The 18,114-nt window shown below is 37.3% G+C and overlaps 1 protein-coding gene and 1 pseudogene across 50 annotated transcripts in view; both read left to right on the top strand.

Annotated features, from left to right (window-relative positions):
• ANK2 (ankyrin 2) overlaps nt 1-18,114 on the top strand; it is a 618,697-nt gene that overhangs the window by 434,425 nt on the left and 166,158 nt on the right. For all 50 annotated transcript variants that reach the window (XM_070259760.1, XM_070259771.1, XM_070259758.1 and 47 more), the window contains 2 exons: nt 13,800-13,898; nt 16,677-16,775. In XM_070259760.1, coding sequence (XP_070115861.1) covers nt 13,800-13,898; nt 16,677-16,775 — 198 coding nt within the window. The remainder of the gene's footprint in view (nt 1-13,799; nt 13,899-16,676; nt 16,776-18,114) is intronic.
• Nucleotides 5,909-7,769, top strand: LOC111772604 (RNA-binding protein 42 pseudogene; annotated as a pseudogene).

Raw genomic sequence — 18,114 nt, 5'->3', positions numbered from 1 at the left:
TTTATTGCATGCCTACTACGTGCTCATCACTGTACTACATACTTTATACGTATAATCTTCACAACATACTTCTCTGCGTCAAAGGGGGGCCCAAATGATACATGTGAAAACCTATTGTGTTGCGCACACTCACTCAAGAGACCAAATTATGTCTCTGACAATTGCAGCTAGATAAAATTTAATTAAGAAAAAGTAGGGCTGGCCACAATTAATGTTTTCACTCAAACTAGAATGGCTGGATGGACAAGTACTAACAAGTTTATTCCTTCCAATTTAATCAAAATTTCTGTCAGACAATTTGTAATCGTGTGGGATTCAGTAAAGCTTCTAACACTTAGGAAGGTTCTACTCATGCCTCCGCAAGCATCTATTCTGCCTTCTAGATGGAAAGACCCAAGTTTTGTCAGGTTTTGTTTACAATCCATCTCTTAAGACAATTTCTTCCCCTTGCAGAGGGCGACTTGTCTTTGGACCCCTGCGCATGCTTCAGTTGGAGAATACTGCATTAAAATTTGAGTGGTCTCTTAAGTGATCCCTTGGAATCAATCAACACAGTTTAAACATGACCAAAAATAAGAAATTACTAGATGATAGTTAACTAAATGTGATTATCCAGATGATCTAGAATATACTTCTATTAATTTTTTTTTAGATTGTCACTAAAAAGAAAATGTCAAATTAAAAAATTCTCGCAGAATTCTGAGACCTTTAAGAACACATCCAAGGATTCTAGGATGAGAAAAGCTGTTTTAGATTCAGTGGTTATCTTGGGGTTATTTTTCTGTTATCAATGTCAATAGTAACCACCTCCAGCCTCAGAGAGTGAACCTTTCCTTATGGGTTTCCAAAGGCTAGAGATGGACATATTTGTACTTGACTTCCCCACACACTGACTGCATTTAGTGACAAAATGCAGAGTAACTGGATGAATTAAGCAGACTCCTGTTTATCTCCATACCGTACGTGCTGTTTATTAGCGCACCCATTGTACAAACGTTGTTGAAGTATCCTTTTTCTTGTGCTAGGTGCTATATTAGGTGTGGAGGTGACAAAGGTTAATAGGATTTGATTCTTGCCCATAAGAAGCCCTGTTGGGAAGATAAACAGGAAACACAAAATACAATAAATTGTGGAAAGAACCAAATTTGGTGATTTCTCAGAGGATAAAGTGACTACGCCAGCTGGCGTGTCTCAGACAGACGTGAAATTGGTACCAAATGCAATCTGTAGGAATCACGTTATAATGATGGACAGCAGAGTCATGCTGTGCTCCTTGGAATACTCCTATAAGCCAACTTTTGTCGTTGGATGGCTCCCTCCTCACTTTTCCCATATACTTCCAGAGTCCAGCATGACAAATTTGGCTTACGCTTAATTAAAATTGTAAAAAATGGAAAGATTAGAAGTCATTGTAATTCTCTAATAACATCACTAGACTTTTGTATGAGTACCTTGAAATGTGGACTTGCTTCCTAGCAGAATGTTTGGCATAGAATAAACGTTCAATAAATGTTTTAATATGTGAATAATTGATAGTCAATTATTATTATTATTGAATTTAAGCTTTCTCTGGTCTATGTTAATTTTAAAACTCTGTGCCATGTTTTTATCCGAGTTTAATATTTTGTTCAGAACTGTTTCCTGTCTTGTGCCTCACTAGAAGTAGGGGGAGTTAGCTGTGGAACGTTTTTAGACTCCATTGTCCCTTCTTGCTTCCTTCCCTTTGAGATCCTGCACCTCTTTCCCTCCCTCATTCCAATCTCACCCTTGGCCCCTGGAGGCACATCTACTTCAGGCTACCCTACTAGAGACTCCTCTCATTTCATTAAAAAAAAAAAACGTTTACTGATTGATTCCGGTACACGCTCCTTCCCCTGCTTGCCAGTCTTGACAAATTCTGGGTTAGAAGGAGAAAGTTCAGATTTTTAATGCTCTCTTTCTGAATGAGTTGATTGAAATATCAGATGAGTCAGTGGTAAATATACAAAGACAAGACTTAGTCTCCTGGATATTTTCTTCAAAATCTTCTGGAAATTATACTGTCATTACTTGTCATCTGATCTAAGAATCACAGAATTTTATTACTGTGAGAAACTTAAGGGATCAGTCTAACCCCTTTCCTCCATTTTTACTTTAAATTAAAACCAGCTAAGCTTGGCATGAGTATGATACCATAACATTCTAGAATTCATTATAGAATCCCTTTCTAATTTGAACACATTTGGATATTATATGTCTAGAGGCTTAAAGGAAATAATTTTTCTCCTTAACTACTGACTTATTATCAGAGCCTGAGATATTTCCTATTCCACAGAATACCAAATAGTGGTAATGAGAAATTGAGGTCTAAAGAAAGCAAAGTAGGATTACAATGCAAGGTCCTTAGATTTTTTTCTTTAAATTGTAGGGCTTAAGAGTGTAGTTTCTGAGCTAGAATCACTGGGTAGTTCATAACTCATAATGTTCAATTCAGGGTTAAATGAGTTAATGCAATTAAAAGCTTAGAACCGAGCCTGACACATAGAAATAAACTCTAATAAGTTTAGCTATTATTTAAGTAATTTGCTGCTAACTTTTAAATTTAATGTTTAAATCTCTTTAAGCATGGCTATTCCAATAAGTAGCTCAAATAATTGTCTTTCTTTGAGCTTCATATGATGTTTGCTTTAGCACATGTTAAGTCAAATACTAAAGAAAAAATTTATCTATCATTTCTCATAAAAATTAACTTAATCAAAGAAATGAGACCATGTGAAAGTGACATTTAAATTAGGAGAGTTAAAACTTTCAGTAGTAAAATAGCAGCTCTTTGAATTATTGACAAGGATGACTAAAATGGACCAGGTTCCCATCTGCTTCCCAGGTTTTATTAGAATGCAAAATACTTTTTAAAATAAATCTTTTCTGCATAAATTAACAATTACCCTAGCCCAGGTAAACATTACTTGTTAGACTCAAAACTGCTCAATTCAATTCATCATATTTAACCAAATCTCAGTGACAGAAAACAGAAGGCAAGAGTTAGGAACGTATGAATTTATTACTTCTTGCATCTAACCAGGAAATCATCAATATCTTACATTTGTACATTATTTTATAGTTTTCAAATAGCACAAACCTACTTTATTTTTTATTTTCTTTTAAATAACTATCTAAAGTGGGCAGAGTGGGAACTTTTGCCCTTTTACTAGTGAATAAGCTCTAACTCGCGTCGCTACTGTGAGAGACAGGATGGGAGCTCAGGTGTCATCAAAAGTGTGTGTTCTGCACCAGTCAGCACTCCCTCTTGGAACCCCAGCTATGGACATGATTTAACAGTGATGCAGCCAACAATTTCAAATGAAGAATTCTTGTTCCTCCCGTTGTCACTCCTCTTATTTGCATCACGACACTCGTCTAAAGTGGGAATTATTAAGTTCAGAAAATTCAAATAAGCATACCATAAAAATCATTCCTCTTTTAGAATGATCTTTGTAAGTGTTGCTTTTTACTTACTTGGTCTTAAAAGACATCTAGTTTCCCCAAGATGCCCTATGTTTCAGATCCTGCTTAAACTTCCTTATTTTATTTTGAAATTCAGAGCATGTGTGCACACACACACAGACACACGTGCATGTATGCATGTGGATGTTTGGAAAGTTTCACCCCCAAAATAAACCAAAAACAAAATCAACACTCACCATCCACAGTACATTCTGTTTTTCTTTGCTCTACTTCATGTTTTGAAATACATTGATTGGCAATCCATTAAGTAGATTTTATGACCTCCTCATGCATCATGATTTAGAGTTTGAAACATGAGTTTAGAGCTTAATTATTTTATCTTAAATAGCATGAGTTTGGACATCAGATAGATCTAAGTTTGAATTTTTGCTTTTCTTCTTTTTAGGGGTAAGGGTCTTTGAGGCAAATCACTTGACTTCTGAACATTTTAGTGTTGTTATCTGTAAGATATAATGATGTGATAGATCTAAAATATAAAGTATAATAATGATATCTATGTCATTAAGTTTCTCACTCTTTCATTCATCAAGTGTTTATTTCTCAGTATGCATAACCTCTTTATCCCTCTTGATCTTGGTAAGATTTTGAAGAGTTTTCACAACTCTTTCTTCTGCCAGGCTTACTTACTATCATATTTAATGTTGTTCTCTATATTTTGTGGATTACATGATAGAAACATTGATGGAGCTAGACAGGGGAGAAAGATCGTTGGCCAAAGAGGGAGCTACCAGTGAGGGGCACTAGATGAGTTGAAATGGGGATCCAGAAGTGGACTATATAAAGTGATATCATCAAAGCATTCTTATTCTAAGCCTTTTCCCTATGACGTGATCAATGAGCCACCAAATTCCAAGCCTCACTGTAAATATTTTTAAATTGCTGAAGGCTTAGCAAATAGCTCATTAAAAACTCATCATTTGAGAATTAACAAGAAAGCCTTAAAGATTTAAGAATAATCCACTAATAAAACAAGTTTCCTGCGGGGTCACCCATAGTTTGATTTACTTTATTAAACCTTTGGAGACCAGCCAAAGACATGGTAAAATCAGTTAAATTGAGTCTGACAAAGATAACACATTGTTTACTTTGCTTTTCCTGTTCTTCATAAAAACTAAATAAATCCTTCAGTCCATCACAGTGAGTACTCTTAGTTTAGAGCAGCCACTGTGAAAGAGGTGGGAAAGGTGCACATAGAGTATGGATGGGAATAAAGAGTGGGACTTGGATGGGAATATGTAAACAGGTCGTTTTTGTTTTCAGTTTCAATTTTTTCCCTCCATCGTAGAGATGATTCCTTTTGCCAATGTCATTGATGCTAATGGAAGAGTAAAACTGTAAAGAGTATTTCACATTTATTTGTAAATCTATATGTGGGCATGTAGTTTCTCTTGAAAAGAGCTCCTGGTCCAGGGCCTCTCTGACACCGAAGCCCCATGCAGAGCGGGGGTGGGGTGGTGGTGGGGCCATTTTTCACTTTCTCTTCTTTCTTCTTGCCCTTTGATGTGCCCATTCACTCTCCATCTCTTTCTTCTAATATTTTTCAAGAACATATATTTCAATTGCCTCCTTCCAAATGTTCACATTTTAGTATAATTAAGGAAGTTATATAAGCTGGTTGTAGTTTTCTGATATGCATCAGACGGACTGGAGGACCCTTAACTTAATTTGTAAGATTTGCAAAGTAGAGTAACCAGAGATTTGAAAAAAATCACAGACAAGTACATGCTAGTGCTGAGGTGATTTTCGGTTGTTTAATAATAAATACTTCGGGGGCACTTTGGGGAAAGAAACTATGTCATGTGTCCTTTGCTTCTCCCTTAGAACTTTGTACCTAGAGCTGAGCACTTGGTGGGTACCTAGCAAATGCTTGTTGATTTACTGATAAATATGTATTGATTATGGATTTGTACTAAGATGCAGAAAGACGGATTTTGATGCCACCATTTACCCTTCCTATGTGTTTAGCTGTATCCTCTTGAATCTCTTCCTCAACTTGTCCAGATGGACTACTCTATCTTTTCTGTGTGTGCCAGAAATGTAACTAATACTCAAATGACTCTATAAAAATTTTTATTGACTATTTTAGCTTGGGTTTCATCTAATAGATTTACATGATCATAGAAAAGCAGTCAGTGGGCAAAATATCTCATGAAATCAGCAAGAGAAATGGTGAACAGAGCTTGTTGTAAAATCTGATTGTAAACAAAATGTTATAATACTGCCTTATAAAAATTTAATAGAAGTGCTAAACAAAAAAGATAACTCTACCCTTTAAAATTGATTCATGAGTACATGGTTGTTTCAAAGTAGCGTTAAGATCTTATTTTTTGACTACTTGGTATATTTAATCATTTTAATGATATTACATAGAAATAGCATTATTCCAAAAGTTGTAGAATCAACGATGATACCTTGCCTGGGACTGCAGATCTATGAGCACAATCGATACCTTGCTCACGATAAGAGGTCAATGAGTAAGACTCAAGTTCATATTGTTTTATCAACATTAACTTACATAAAGCCAGTATCAAGGACTTATCAGTAGTAGCCTGCTTTGGTTGGTTTCCGCTCAGTAAGCTGCGGCAGCGACAGCAGGGGCTGGCGGGCCAGCGCCGGACTCTCGGGGCAGAGGATCCGTGCTCCCGGGCCCTGGCGCCGGCATCCCGGGCAAGAGCGGCGAGGAACGCGGGAAGGAAATGGAGGCGCACATGTCGCCGGTTGAGCAGGAAGTTCTAGGGGCTCCGGTAAGGAGCTGCGCCTGTGGTCCCCACGGTCCCCATGGTAGAAGCGATGCACGTCTCAGCAGCTCCTCGCGACCAGCACCTACCAGCAGGTGCACCAGACTCTGGAGGCCCCGGCAGCCGCTGCAGCCACAGTGGTTCTTCGCATGGCGGGTGGCCCTCCTTTGTGGGCCTAGCTGGCTTTGGCCCTGGCGATCCGAGTCACCTGGACAGTGCAGGGGCTCGGTAAGCCATGTTCCTGCGGGGAAGAGCTGTGGTTCCCAGAGGGCTCCTATCCTGAGTCTATCGTTCCTCCCTCAAGGGCTACAGAGAGCAGATTCTGCCCTTTCCTCTGCAGAAGCTGGTTCCTGCCCTATGGCCCTGTGGCCCTCTCACCAGGCCCTGATGGCCTCCCCCTTCCCAGCTGCCTGGGCCCCTTGGGACCACCTATGATGCTGCCACCAATGGCTTGGGCCTGGGGTCCCCCTGGGCTCCATGGCTGCTCTCAGGCCTCCCCTGGAAGAGCCAGCTACACCCCGAGAGCTGGGCGTAGGCCTGGGGTTGGGCCTAGAAGAGAAAGAAGAGGCCGTGGTGGCAGCAGCAGCTGGGCTGGAGGAGGCTAGTGCGCTGGTGGCTTTGGCGACGGGGGTGCCCCAACTGGCCCTGCAGTCATAGGGCCCAGCCCACCACTGGCCCTGACTATGCCTTGGCCTGGGCTGAGTCCCTGCCCCTCCCGCTGCAAGCACTGTGCCAGGCCTACTGCCCCTGCTGTGCATCCCTGAGCTCCTGTCTCTGCGTCCGTGGTCCTGGCCTCCTTGCCCTGGCCTCACGGCTCTCGAGGTCCCAGAGCCCCTGGGTGAGGACAAGAAGAAAGGAAAGCCAGAGAAATTGAAATGCTGCATTCACAGGGCAGCTGGGAGCAGCTGGGAGGACCCCAGCCTGCTGGAGTGGGATGCAGATGACTTCCGGATCTTCTGTGGGGATCTGGGCAATGAGGTGAACGATGGCATCTTGGCAGCACCTTCGGCCACTTCCCATCCTTCCTTAAGGCTAAAGGGATCTGAGAAAAGCGCGGGCAAGACCAGGGGCTAAATTCATCATCTTTAAGGATCCCAGAGACTCTGTGCACCCCATGTGTGAGACGAATGGGCTCGCGCCCCATCAAGCTGAGCAAAAGCTTGTGGAAAGACTGGAACCTGGACGTGGTGCGTGAGAAGCAGCAGGAGAGGAAATTGGGCCTGAGGTGGGGTCTGGGGCCAGGCTCCTGCTCCCTCCAGGCTGGGCGCTGGCTCCTCCCCACAGTTCTCTTTGGAAAAGCCCCAACTATCCACCCACCCATCCTCCCCAAAACCAGTTTCAATAAATTTCCATTCATTTCCAAAAAAAAAAAAAAAAAAAGGCTAAAGCAATGATTGGCACATAACTAGTGCTCATAAATGTTTATTTCTTTATCGTAGTCATCATCACTTTTCATTGTCATCCTTATTATTGTTTGTATATAAGACCATTAGAGGACAGAGAGGTTAAGTGATTTGGCAGAAGCCACACTTCTGGTTAGCAGCAGGGCAAGGACCAGATTGCGTTTCTTATTATTCCCAACACCATGTTATTATTCCTGCAGTTGCCCATACTGTATTAAAAAAGAAGAAAGAAGAACAGAAGGGAAGAAAGAAAAACAAAAGAAAGAAAAAGGAAAAAAAAGCACATTCAGTCAGTCGCATCAAATGAGAAACATTTAACCTTTAACCTTTAAAGGAAAGATTTCCAGGCTTCTCTAACTCAATGATAATAACATCAATGGCTTTTTATTCCCAAGCATACTGAGGATATTAATTCACTGCTTAGCCTACTATTTTTTAGGTTTAATTAATTCTTAGATTTTCCCTTAAAATTTTTTTTTATTTTTAAATCATTTTAAATTTTCTTCTAAGGTTTTTCCAAAGTGTTAGTTACTATGTTGAGTCTCTAAGTAGCTAATTAGAGTGAGCAGCCGTATTGTTCAAAGTATAATTGCTGTCTGTAAATCCGTTGAAGTAGGGAATATATCAAACTAAGTGAGAATAGCAGGTGGCATAGAGCTGTTTTGAGATACAAAAGGACTAAAAAATGTTTACAATAAGGTATTGGTGGAACAGCATGTACATATACACACTCACATGCCCTGTGATTCTGACATCATTAAAAATGAAACCAAACAATATAAAAGCAAAACCAAGCAAAAAGAAGAGAGGAATAGAGGACTCGTGTTACTTATTTCCCGTGGATACTGAATTTATTCTGTTTCCTGGAAAGTATGAAAAAGAGAAACACATTAAATTATGCATTTTTCCTAAATTAAAGGTTAATAAAAAGAAGCATAGAGACTTTCTCTGTGACTAAACATTTTCCTGTTACTAAATTCAACAATAGTTAACCAAGAGAACCCATATAAGACAGACACAAGGACATAAATATTGCTCAAATGGACATTTCTTATATCCACCTTATGTAAAACCAAACGTATTGTAATATTTCATAGTTCAGTGAAGCCATTTCTGTAGGGAATAGAGATAACATGCTCTAGGTACATTGCTTTCTGGTGATCTACCTGAATGTCTACCCTGATAGTAATCTGGGAGAAGGAATAGTTAATGTTTCTGTTGTATATGAATTGTCTCAGAAGACTCTTCAGCCAGAACTAAGTGACCCCATGATGAGTGTTCTAATAAATGCAGAAACTGACACTATTTTATATTTTGATATGAAAGAGCCTGTGTGCCTCAGACACCGTGTGTGTGGGAGGCACTACTGAGAAAGTACTTGAACCTGCCCTGTATTTGCCCCCAAATATAAAGGGTCTGACCCCTTCAAGCCTGCCTCCTTCCTGCTCCCTCACTCAACAAAGTGAAAAGTACCTAACACCAACAAAACATCCTTAGAAATGTGGGCCAGTATTACTAACTGACTACGGTAAGCTAAAGACTGATAGTGTGGCTCCTGTGGGAAATTTGATTTTTGGAAATATGACCGAAGAACTCACCAATGGGTTAACTACAGGATATATTCTCGAGGAGTTAGCTGAGTTGTACTGTTGAATGGGATTGTTTATCACTTTCCATTTTAAACATAATTAATTTGTATGTAAGCTCATATTCACAAGATAAAACATTTTTGTTTTAAGTCCAGTTGATGCTGAGTTGCTTTTTCTGATGACACTTACCCAACGTATTCAACTGCTAATTAAATCTATTTTTGGTTAGAAATTCCAACACCAAAACATTAGCATAAAGAAAGTTGCTTGTCTTCTGTTTCCTACATCTGAAGGACGTGAATTCAATAACATGATGGCAGTCCCACTTTCATTGCATTGTATTTTTTATTTTTTTAAAGATTGGCACCTGAGCTAACAAACAACTGTTGCCAATCTTCTTTTTTTTTTTTCTGCTTTTTCTCCCCCAAATTCCCCCAGTACATAGTTGTATTCTTTTTAGTTGTGGGTCCTTCTAGTTGTGGCATGTGGGACGCCGCCTCAGGGTGACCTGATGAGTGGTGCCACGTCCGCGTCCAGGATCGGAACCGGCGAAACCCTGGGCCACCGAAGTGGAGCTCGAACTTAACCACTCGGCCACGGGGCCGGCCCCCTCATTGCATTTTAAAAGAAGGCAGATTAAGAATTTAACAGCATTTATGAGTAGAATTTCACCCACCATCTGTGTCTTTATAACCACGCTAGTTTGAGTAGTACTGGTGTTACAGAAATCTTGAAGAGACATGTATATCCTGAATTCCATTTATATCTTGTGCGCAGTTTGGTTTCTGAACTATTCCCTCACATAGAAAATTTTAATCTTATTCTTGATGATTTTTTCAATCAAATGCAACTATAGTGCAGTGATTTGTAGTGGGAACTTTGTGCCCCCCAAAAGGATATTTTTTTCCATGTAAAATTCTTCTAACTTAACCTAGTAATTAATTGAGAAGAAAGCTGGCCAATTATTAAGGAAATGTTCTATCCTGTTCTGTAGATTTAAATTTTTGTGTGTGTGTGTGTGTGAAAATGAGGTTGGCAACATTCATGAATTTATGAAAAGAAAATTCTGTGGAGTAAACCAAGAAGGTTTGGCCTTGGGGTCCTCCTTAGGATAACTTCTCCTGAAATTGTTTAATTTAAGTATATATTTGAATTCCGTAAGTTTTTAGATTGTGTAAGCTTTATTCTATTTGAGATACTGTCTTGTTACCTTCATCAATTTTTTTAAAAGTTTTTGTCGATATTTGTTGAAATAGGAAAATCGGAAGTCTAGTGTTCTCATAGTCTGCTCTACAGCAAGTTCAAGTTTTCGGTGGTGCTAATGCTGTGGAGTGAAAGGAGAAATATCTGTCAGAGGGGAGGCTGGCAAGAGAATTGTAAATCCTTTAAACTTCAGAGAGTTGATCACTCATGGAATCAAAGAAAATTTTACACATTTTTAAACATCTTCATTCTCAAACCTTTTACTTTAAATTCGTAGAAAGTAACATTCAGAATGGTACTGTTGAGATCATTTTCAAGCCAGTCTAGAGCATTCATTTTAAACAATGATGGATTGATGATTAGTTAATAATGCTTGATTCTTTATTAAAAATGTAAACAATATTCCCCATAGATTTATCCCACAAGCTGCCCACATTACGAAATTTGTAATATGGCTGATGTTTTAATATTGGTGATATTGCTGGTAAATGTTTAACAACTGGATGGAGTGGGGGGCAAAAAAGCCCTGATATATATTATTTGCTGATTTGCATAGTAAAATATTTCCATGACAGGAAAGGGAGACATGATATTGGGAAATATTAAATTAAAGAACTAGGAGAGAAATCGCTGGCACATATCGAGGCAAGGCTTTCTTCTTCTCTTCCTTTTCATTCTCCTCCTTCGACTAGCTATAGCTCAGAAGCCATGGGCTTAGTCCATGCTCTGTTTGGGGTGGTTAAAGGGCTTCAGAGAACTTAAGGTGGGACATCCTCCATGTCCCCTCCACATGTGATTTTAATTTACAGGTTAAACTTTTTTTTTAAGTTAAATAAACATTGACATCAGATAAAATAACTTCTAAAAAGTAAAATTGATCTATTGGGAAAATTCTAGTGGGATATAAAAGTCAGCAAAAAGGAACTTTTTTTAAAAACTGAAAGATAGATTTGCAGAAGAGCAAATAAAACGATTCCCCATTCTTCAGTCTTGGAGAGGAACTTTGTAAAGAGTGGGTTAACACGGAGTCATCCATGGAGAGATTCTGTTATTTGACCAAGCCAAATGTTTGCCCCTCAAGTTAGAGCTTACCAAATTATATGGCATCAGATTTTAGAAAGACGATAACAACTCCTGGGCAAATGAGTCCAGTTGTTCCACAGGCAGGCCTCAAGCACCTGGAAAAAAATATCTCCAAACCTGCTATCTCTATTCCCATTTGGACAAAAATCCTGATATACAGAAAGCTTATAAACTGTAGGGACTACTCAATCTTTTTTCAAACATATTAAATAGTTTTGATTATTTACAAATGTAATATTTACCAAAATATTCCCTCTATGCTCTCTGTAGAGTCTTTCATTCGTCCAACAATATTTATCTAGTAGATTCTCTGTGTCAGCCTGGGGCTGAGCACCCGTAAATCCCTGACCTGAACAGTCTCAAAGATCTTTTCAAACTCTCAGGTTCTGAAACCTCGGATGGAGGCAGAGGTAGGAATTGAGGAAGAGGGAAGGCAACTTCTTACAATAAACATCTTAAGATGCAAAATTCTTTCGATATTAGGCCATCTAGACTACTCCCAGTGATTGGAACATTTGATTCTTACTGACTGAAATAATGGATCCACTCTCCCAAAACATTTTAGTGATCGTTCATGATATAGAGTTGAAGATTTCTTCCTGTAAACAACTTAGGAAAACCAATAAAATGTCATGCTGAAGAATATATAGAATAAAAAGCTATCAGGGAAGTTAAAGGCTCTTAAATATCTTCAGGCTTAATTATCTCCTTAAAAATTTCTACCCTGTGGCCACATTGCTTTCTCTTCCCTGTCTGTCAGAATGAGTTGACTGTTTGTGAAGTAGATTACATCTATTTAAATTAAGTGCTTCCTGTTACAAAGAGAGTGGATGTTGAATAATTAGCTCAGAAAACAACTTTAAAATGTAATGCTTTCCTTGGTCTGGTAAAGGGAGTGAAAATAATTTTTAGTTGTTGAATCATTTGTGTATAGTTAACACAGTTAACATTATTTGCATAGTGGTAGAATCCAGGGATCATAAAATTCCATCTTTTTCAAGTTTTTACTATATTGTTGATTCATTTGATAAATTTTCTAGGAATATAATAATAAATTTCAAAAGTGCTTTAATTCTTACTATTTTGTACCATGTAAATATATAGAGACCATGACAGGCATGTATTCACAGTACAACTGTATCGCCTACTCAAAGTTGACTGTTAGTGAGAAACCAGGACCACGTTTTGCAAAGAAGAAAAACAAATATTGCTTTATTTTTTTATTTATTTATTGAGGAAGATTAGCCCTGAGCTAACATCTGCTGCCAATCCTCCTTTTTTTGCTGAGGAAGATTGGCCCTGAGCTAACATCTCTGCCCATCTTCCTCTACTTTATATGTGGGAAGCCAGCCACAGCATGGCTTGCCAAATGGTGCCATGTCCACACCCGAGATCCAAACAGGCAAACCCAAGGCTGCTGAAGTGGAACGTGCAAACTTAACTGCTGTGCTACCGGGCCGGCACCATGCTTTATTTTTGAGTCAAATATAAAAGCCTGAATACTTTCCATAAGAAAATCATTAAATATAAGATGTTCAATGACCGCAAACAGGAAACTTACCATATAGCAACTTGCATCTGCATTTGGTTCTCCTTGTATTTAGGGCAAGATCTGCCTTCAAACTTTATGTCAGTATAATATGTGTAGATATCATGTTTAGTGAAATTTTCAATGAGTTTTTTCAACGCTATGGTGAGTAATTAATTTTTTAGGAATTTAGCTAGATGGGAACCAGATATTATAGTACTATCGGAGATTGTAAGATAAATTTTAAATTTTTGAAAAATAATCTCAAGACAAATTAGTGACATAATGCTAAATGTCCTTTAAGTATAGTATTATCATTGCAAAGTTATGTTGTTTTAGAAATTGTCCTATGGCTTTTTAATCACTTTTTATGAAAAGGACATTTCTCTTCCATTTGTTAAAAAATTGATTTAAAGCTCTCTATGGTCTAGAAACTGGACAGAATTTTGTTTCTGGCTAGCACAATAAATAATATAGAGTTGCTCTTTTTTTCTCTCATTAGAAAACTATTTAGATGTTTCTTAGTTAAAAAAAAAAGTTTGTTGAATGAAGTTGCCAAAACCACATTTCTGATGAATATTTACCTCTTTGCCTCTCTGAATTGAACTTAATAGCATCAAGCTTATACAAAAAGAAAGAACAATGAGGAGATCAGAGTCTGTCTGTTCTCGCGGTTATATGCTAGCCTTAGGTGAGCAACTGTCTCTCTCATTGCTACTCCACTTCTGAGGCCTTGTTTGTCTCTCCTCAGAATGGACTCAATGCGCTCCATCTGGCTGCCAAAGAGGGCCACGTGGGGCTGGTGCAGGAGCTGCTGGGGAGAGGATCCTCCGTGGATTCTGCCACGAAGGTAAGGTTCGTGCTGGTAGAATTTTTTTCCCTGGAAAAGAAGAAATCATTTAAAGTTTCTTTTCCCTGGTTATACATTTCAGAGGTTTGCTGGAACACCAAGATTCTTAACAATACAGAACTGAAATTGAAACCCGTTCCATTAAACTTTTTAGAGTTTGAATTGTTTCATTTAGAGATTTCTCAGATATGAGACTGAAGAATTCTGTATAATATTTTCTTTTTTCCTTTGATTCACATAGAGACTAGATTAATATAATTCTCCTTAAACGATAGCACCTGTTTTCCTAAAGTTAATTCAATTTTAAAAATAAATTGATGTAATAAGCTTCTCAGTGGAAATGAGCAAGTAATTTTCATGCTTTAATTAAATTGTTATATCTTTTAATATATTCATTTAAGTTGGTAAAGGAATATACAGAATCCTTTATACTCTAGTGGAAAAGAGATTTTTTAGATCATGGATTGAATTAAAGGAAAATTAGATTTTTGTCACTGTACTTGGTTTGTAAAGAAATTGGACTCATTTTTAAAGAAATGTACAAGATGGTCAGTATACTAGAAACCGTTGCTTCCTTGTTGATAATGCTTTTGCTAAAATATATTTGAATCTCATCTTTGGGGAGTCATTTCAGAAACAACAGATGTTTTAAAACATATCATCAATGGTGACAAGTCTTTGTCTTTAGAAGGTGAAATTTTAATTTGAAAAAAAAAACTGGCAGCCAGTCAGAATCAAGCTTGCTGACCAGGGCTGAGGGTGATAATATGGTTGTGGGAGATGCAGAGAGAGGTGACAGGCACTCCAGCCCCCAGCTGGGGCTTTAGTCTAAGCAGGAAAGAAAAAAGAGTACTGGAATAAATTAAGAATATGGCCAGTTAACCTGGATTTCCAATACCTCATGCATAATTGCCAAAATGTGGACTGGCCCTGCTTACAGTATAGTGTAGTATACAGCAATTCTAGTGGAAATTTAAAAACAAAAACAAACAAAAATTCTCTGGCAATTCCAAAGAAGTCAAAATGTAAGTTCATGATATGCAATAAATTCCTTACTTTGAACATAAAAAGAGAATGAACATTTTTCTTTGGTGAGGAAGATTGTTGCTGAGCTGACATCTGTGCCAGTCTTCCTCTACGTTGTATGTGGGACACCGCCACAGCATGGCTTGATGAGCGGTGTGTAGGTCCACTCCCGGGATCTGTATTGAAAATCCCAGGCCGCCTAAGCAGAGTGTGCAAACTTAACCACTACGTCCCAGGCCAGACCCTTGGCCTTGTATTTTAAATGTCTGTGTCTCCTACTTCATTTCAAATGTGTGTGTGTGTGTGTATGTGCATTTATTTTGTTGATAAATCATTATTTTAAAATATTTTGAAATCAATAGATTAAAATATTTGCATATATGATTATGTTGAACTGGGCTCTGTTTTACAACTGAAGAAATTCTCTTGGTAATCTCAAATGTATCAAAACATTTAAACCCTCATATTGTATGTCATAACCAAAAAGTTTATGAAAAGTTGCTATTTCTCTAGAACCTCTAGATTGAATGTACAAACCGAGAGTATGAATGTATGTAGCTTAATGCCTGTGAACCATCAAAGGAAAACGTTGTCTCAATACTAAATGAGAAATGAGAAGTATGGAAAGGGTAAATAAATTTTTCTTTGCTAGTCTCAGCCATGAGTAATACCAGAATGAACACTTTTATTAACATTTCTCTTGGACACGTCAAATAAATGTTAAAAGAATATTTAAAGAATATCAGTTTGAATGTGTATCAAATTATTTGCTTCCTCTGAGTTGCCCAAATTAGTATAATATATTCATTAAACCAACTACTTTTTGGTTGCTTGTTTATCATTTCCTTTCCTTTAAACTCTATTGATATTTTGAAATATAGATTCACTTTACATCATAGATTACAATTGTAGAATTTTAGATCTGGAAAAAAATCTCATTTAAAAAGAAGGCAGCTGAGCCCTCAAAATAGGAAGTGAGTGGCTGAAGGCCCCATAGTGAGTTGGTGACAGAAAGAGAACTAGTGTCCATGATTTATGGCTCTGAATCTACAGATTTCTGTTTTTTTCATTTTTTCCTTTTATTTATTTTAGTCACATCATAATTTTCTTTTTTTCTATATTTTCTTTTCATCTATATTTTCTTTTCATGAAAAGTTTAAATTATTTTTCATTTATGTTTGGTCCTGTGGATGGTAAATTTTGATATAGCATATGGTAGAAATCATCAGTAACGTTATAGTTTCTGTAAAATGTAGTATTTCATTCCCCAAATATTTTGAACAACCATGTGCTCTAGTGGCTGGAAATACAACTGTGAGTTAAGTCAGTTTCTCTACCACTTAAAATCTGTAGGTTTCTCCGCAAGGTGGTATGAGCTCAATGGTTCAGTAAAGTTTTTTTTTTTAGTTAACTTTACCTTGGGATGGGACTGTTTAGTTGTTGGTTAAATCACATGAATGGTGATATTGTCACACACACACTCATGCACACACATCCCAAATTATTTGATTCAATGAGAACTCAGTCTTTGAATGTTCTTAACACTACACTGGAATTGTGAAGGATAGAAAAGAAAGACACTATATGGGTTTTAACCATAAAAAATTATCCCTTCCCAAGGTGGGCTACTATTTTGATAGAATGATAAGTTTTAACCAGTTGAAAGAATCAGCAAAATTGAAAATGCCTGTACCTTTTAATTTCTACAAAATTTGGAAACCTAACATTTTCTACTTTGTTTCTCCAAAACAGAAGGGAAATACTGCTCTTCACATTGCGTCTTTGGCTGGACAAGCAGAAGTTGTCAAAGTTCTGGTTAAGGAAGGAGCCAATATCAATGCACAGTCTCAGGTATTACACTCGGATTTCCTCTAACGTAAATAAATTTCAATTAGAACAGCTTTGTGAAGTTGATTTAATGGGTTTTGTCAGCAGTTGGGTAGATAAATTTAGTATAAGTACTGCTGTTATTTATTTCAGCCAAATTATTTTATGAACTCAGGCTATGACGTTTCTCATTTTTTTGATGCATCATGACCTCCCTCTTAAGATAACTGAAACTTTGACAAGTGCACAGTCTATCATTGTCTTGAAGTGCATTAAAAAAGAATATAAAGTGTTTTATCCAGAATGACAGTGACATCTGTGAAATATGAATTATTCATGCAAGTTCTGTGTTGCTCTATAAAAGTATTTTCTTTCCTTAAATTTTAAAAATTCTCAAAAGATTAGCATTCCAGTGGGAAATCTGCTGTAAAGTGGGAATCACACTACCTTGGTTACTTCACACTCTAAATGTGGGCTTTACAAAACCCCAAAGGGAAACGGGAAAATTCGAGACCCACAGCCTTGTGATGCATGGAATAACAATTATATAAGGTAGGAAATGCATGTTATTAAAATGAAATTAAGAAAAATTTTAAAAGAATAATCAAAATACATCATACCCTAAACTTGATCCCTATTTTTTTTTTCTGGTGGAAAAGAGGGAAAATATTGTTTTGCCCAAAGCTTTACTCTTAGTATCTAGTATGCATTTGTGTAGAAATTGAGGTGCCTATCTTTATAATCAACTCCATTTATTTTCTCTACTTTTTAAGGTTTTTAGCCTTTCTGATAACACAGACCACACCATGGGGGTTATTGGGAAAATAAACCAGTCCTTCTCAATGCATTTGTTGGGATAACCTCACCAGTTTGCCCTTGAAGTCCTTTATATAGGAATATCTGTTACCTACTTTGTTCATTCATTTGTCATGAGGACACAGGTCTAGTTGTAGAAATGGCACAAGCTCCGAGTTCTGGACCCATGAAATACTTAAGGGCAAAGGTTGGAATCAGCCGTATTTTCTTTGACTTTGATTATAGGGAAGAATCTGTTGAAATTATAACAGACAAGACATTATCCATTTTTATCTGTAATATCATACTGTTTTAAATAACCACATTTTTCCCTTACAACACAAATTTTTAGTTAAATACATATCAATATTTTCACATTTATCAAGAATATGCCATATTCTAAAGTCTTTATTAAATGAAATTTTTAAAAAAATTGGTACCATCTGTAAAGAACTCCTGTTTATTCTATAAAGTATGATGGTATCTTGGGCTTGGAGACACAGGACTCTACAAAATCTACTGCCCCAAAGTAAGGGATAAAAACTTTTCTTTATAGCAAGAGAACATC

Source organism: Equus caballus, chromosome 2, assembly GCF_041296265.1.
Source record: "Equus caballus isolate H_3958 breed thoroughbred chromosome 2, TB-T2T, whole genome shotgun sequence".
NCBI classification, from domain to species: Eukaryota; Metazoa; Chordata; class Mammalia; order Perissodactyla; family Equidae; genus Equus; species Equus caballus.
Note: the sequence above shows the minus strand (reverse complement) of the source record. Positions and strands in the feature narration are given on the sequence as shown.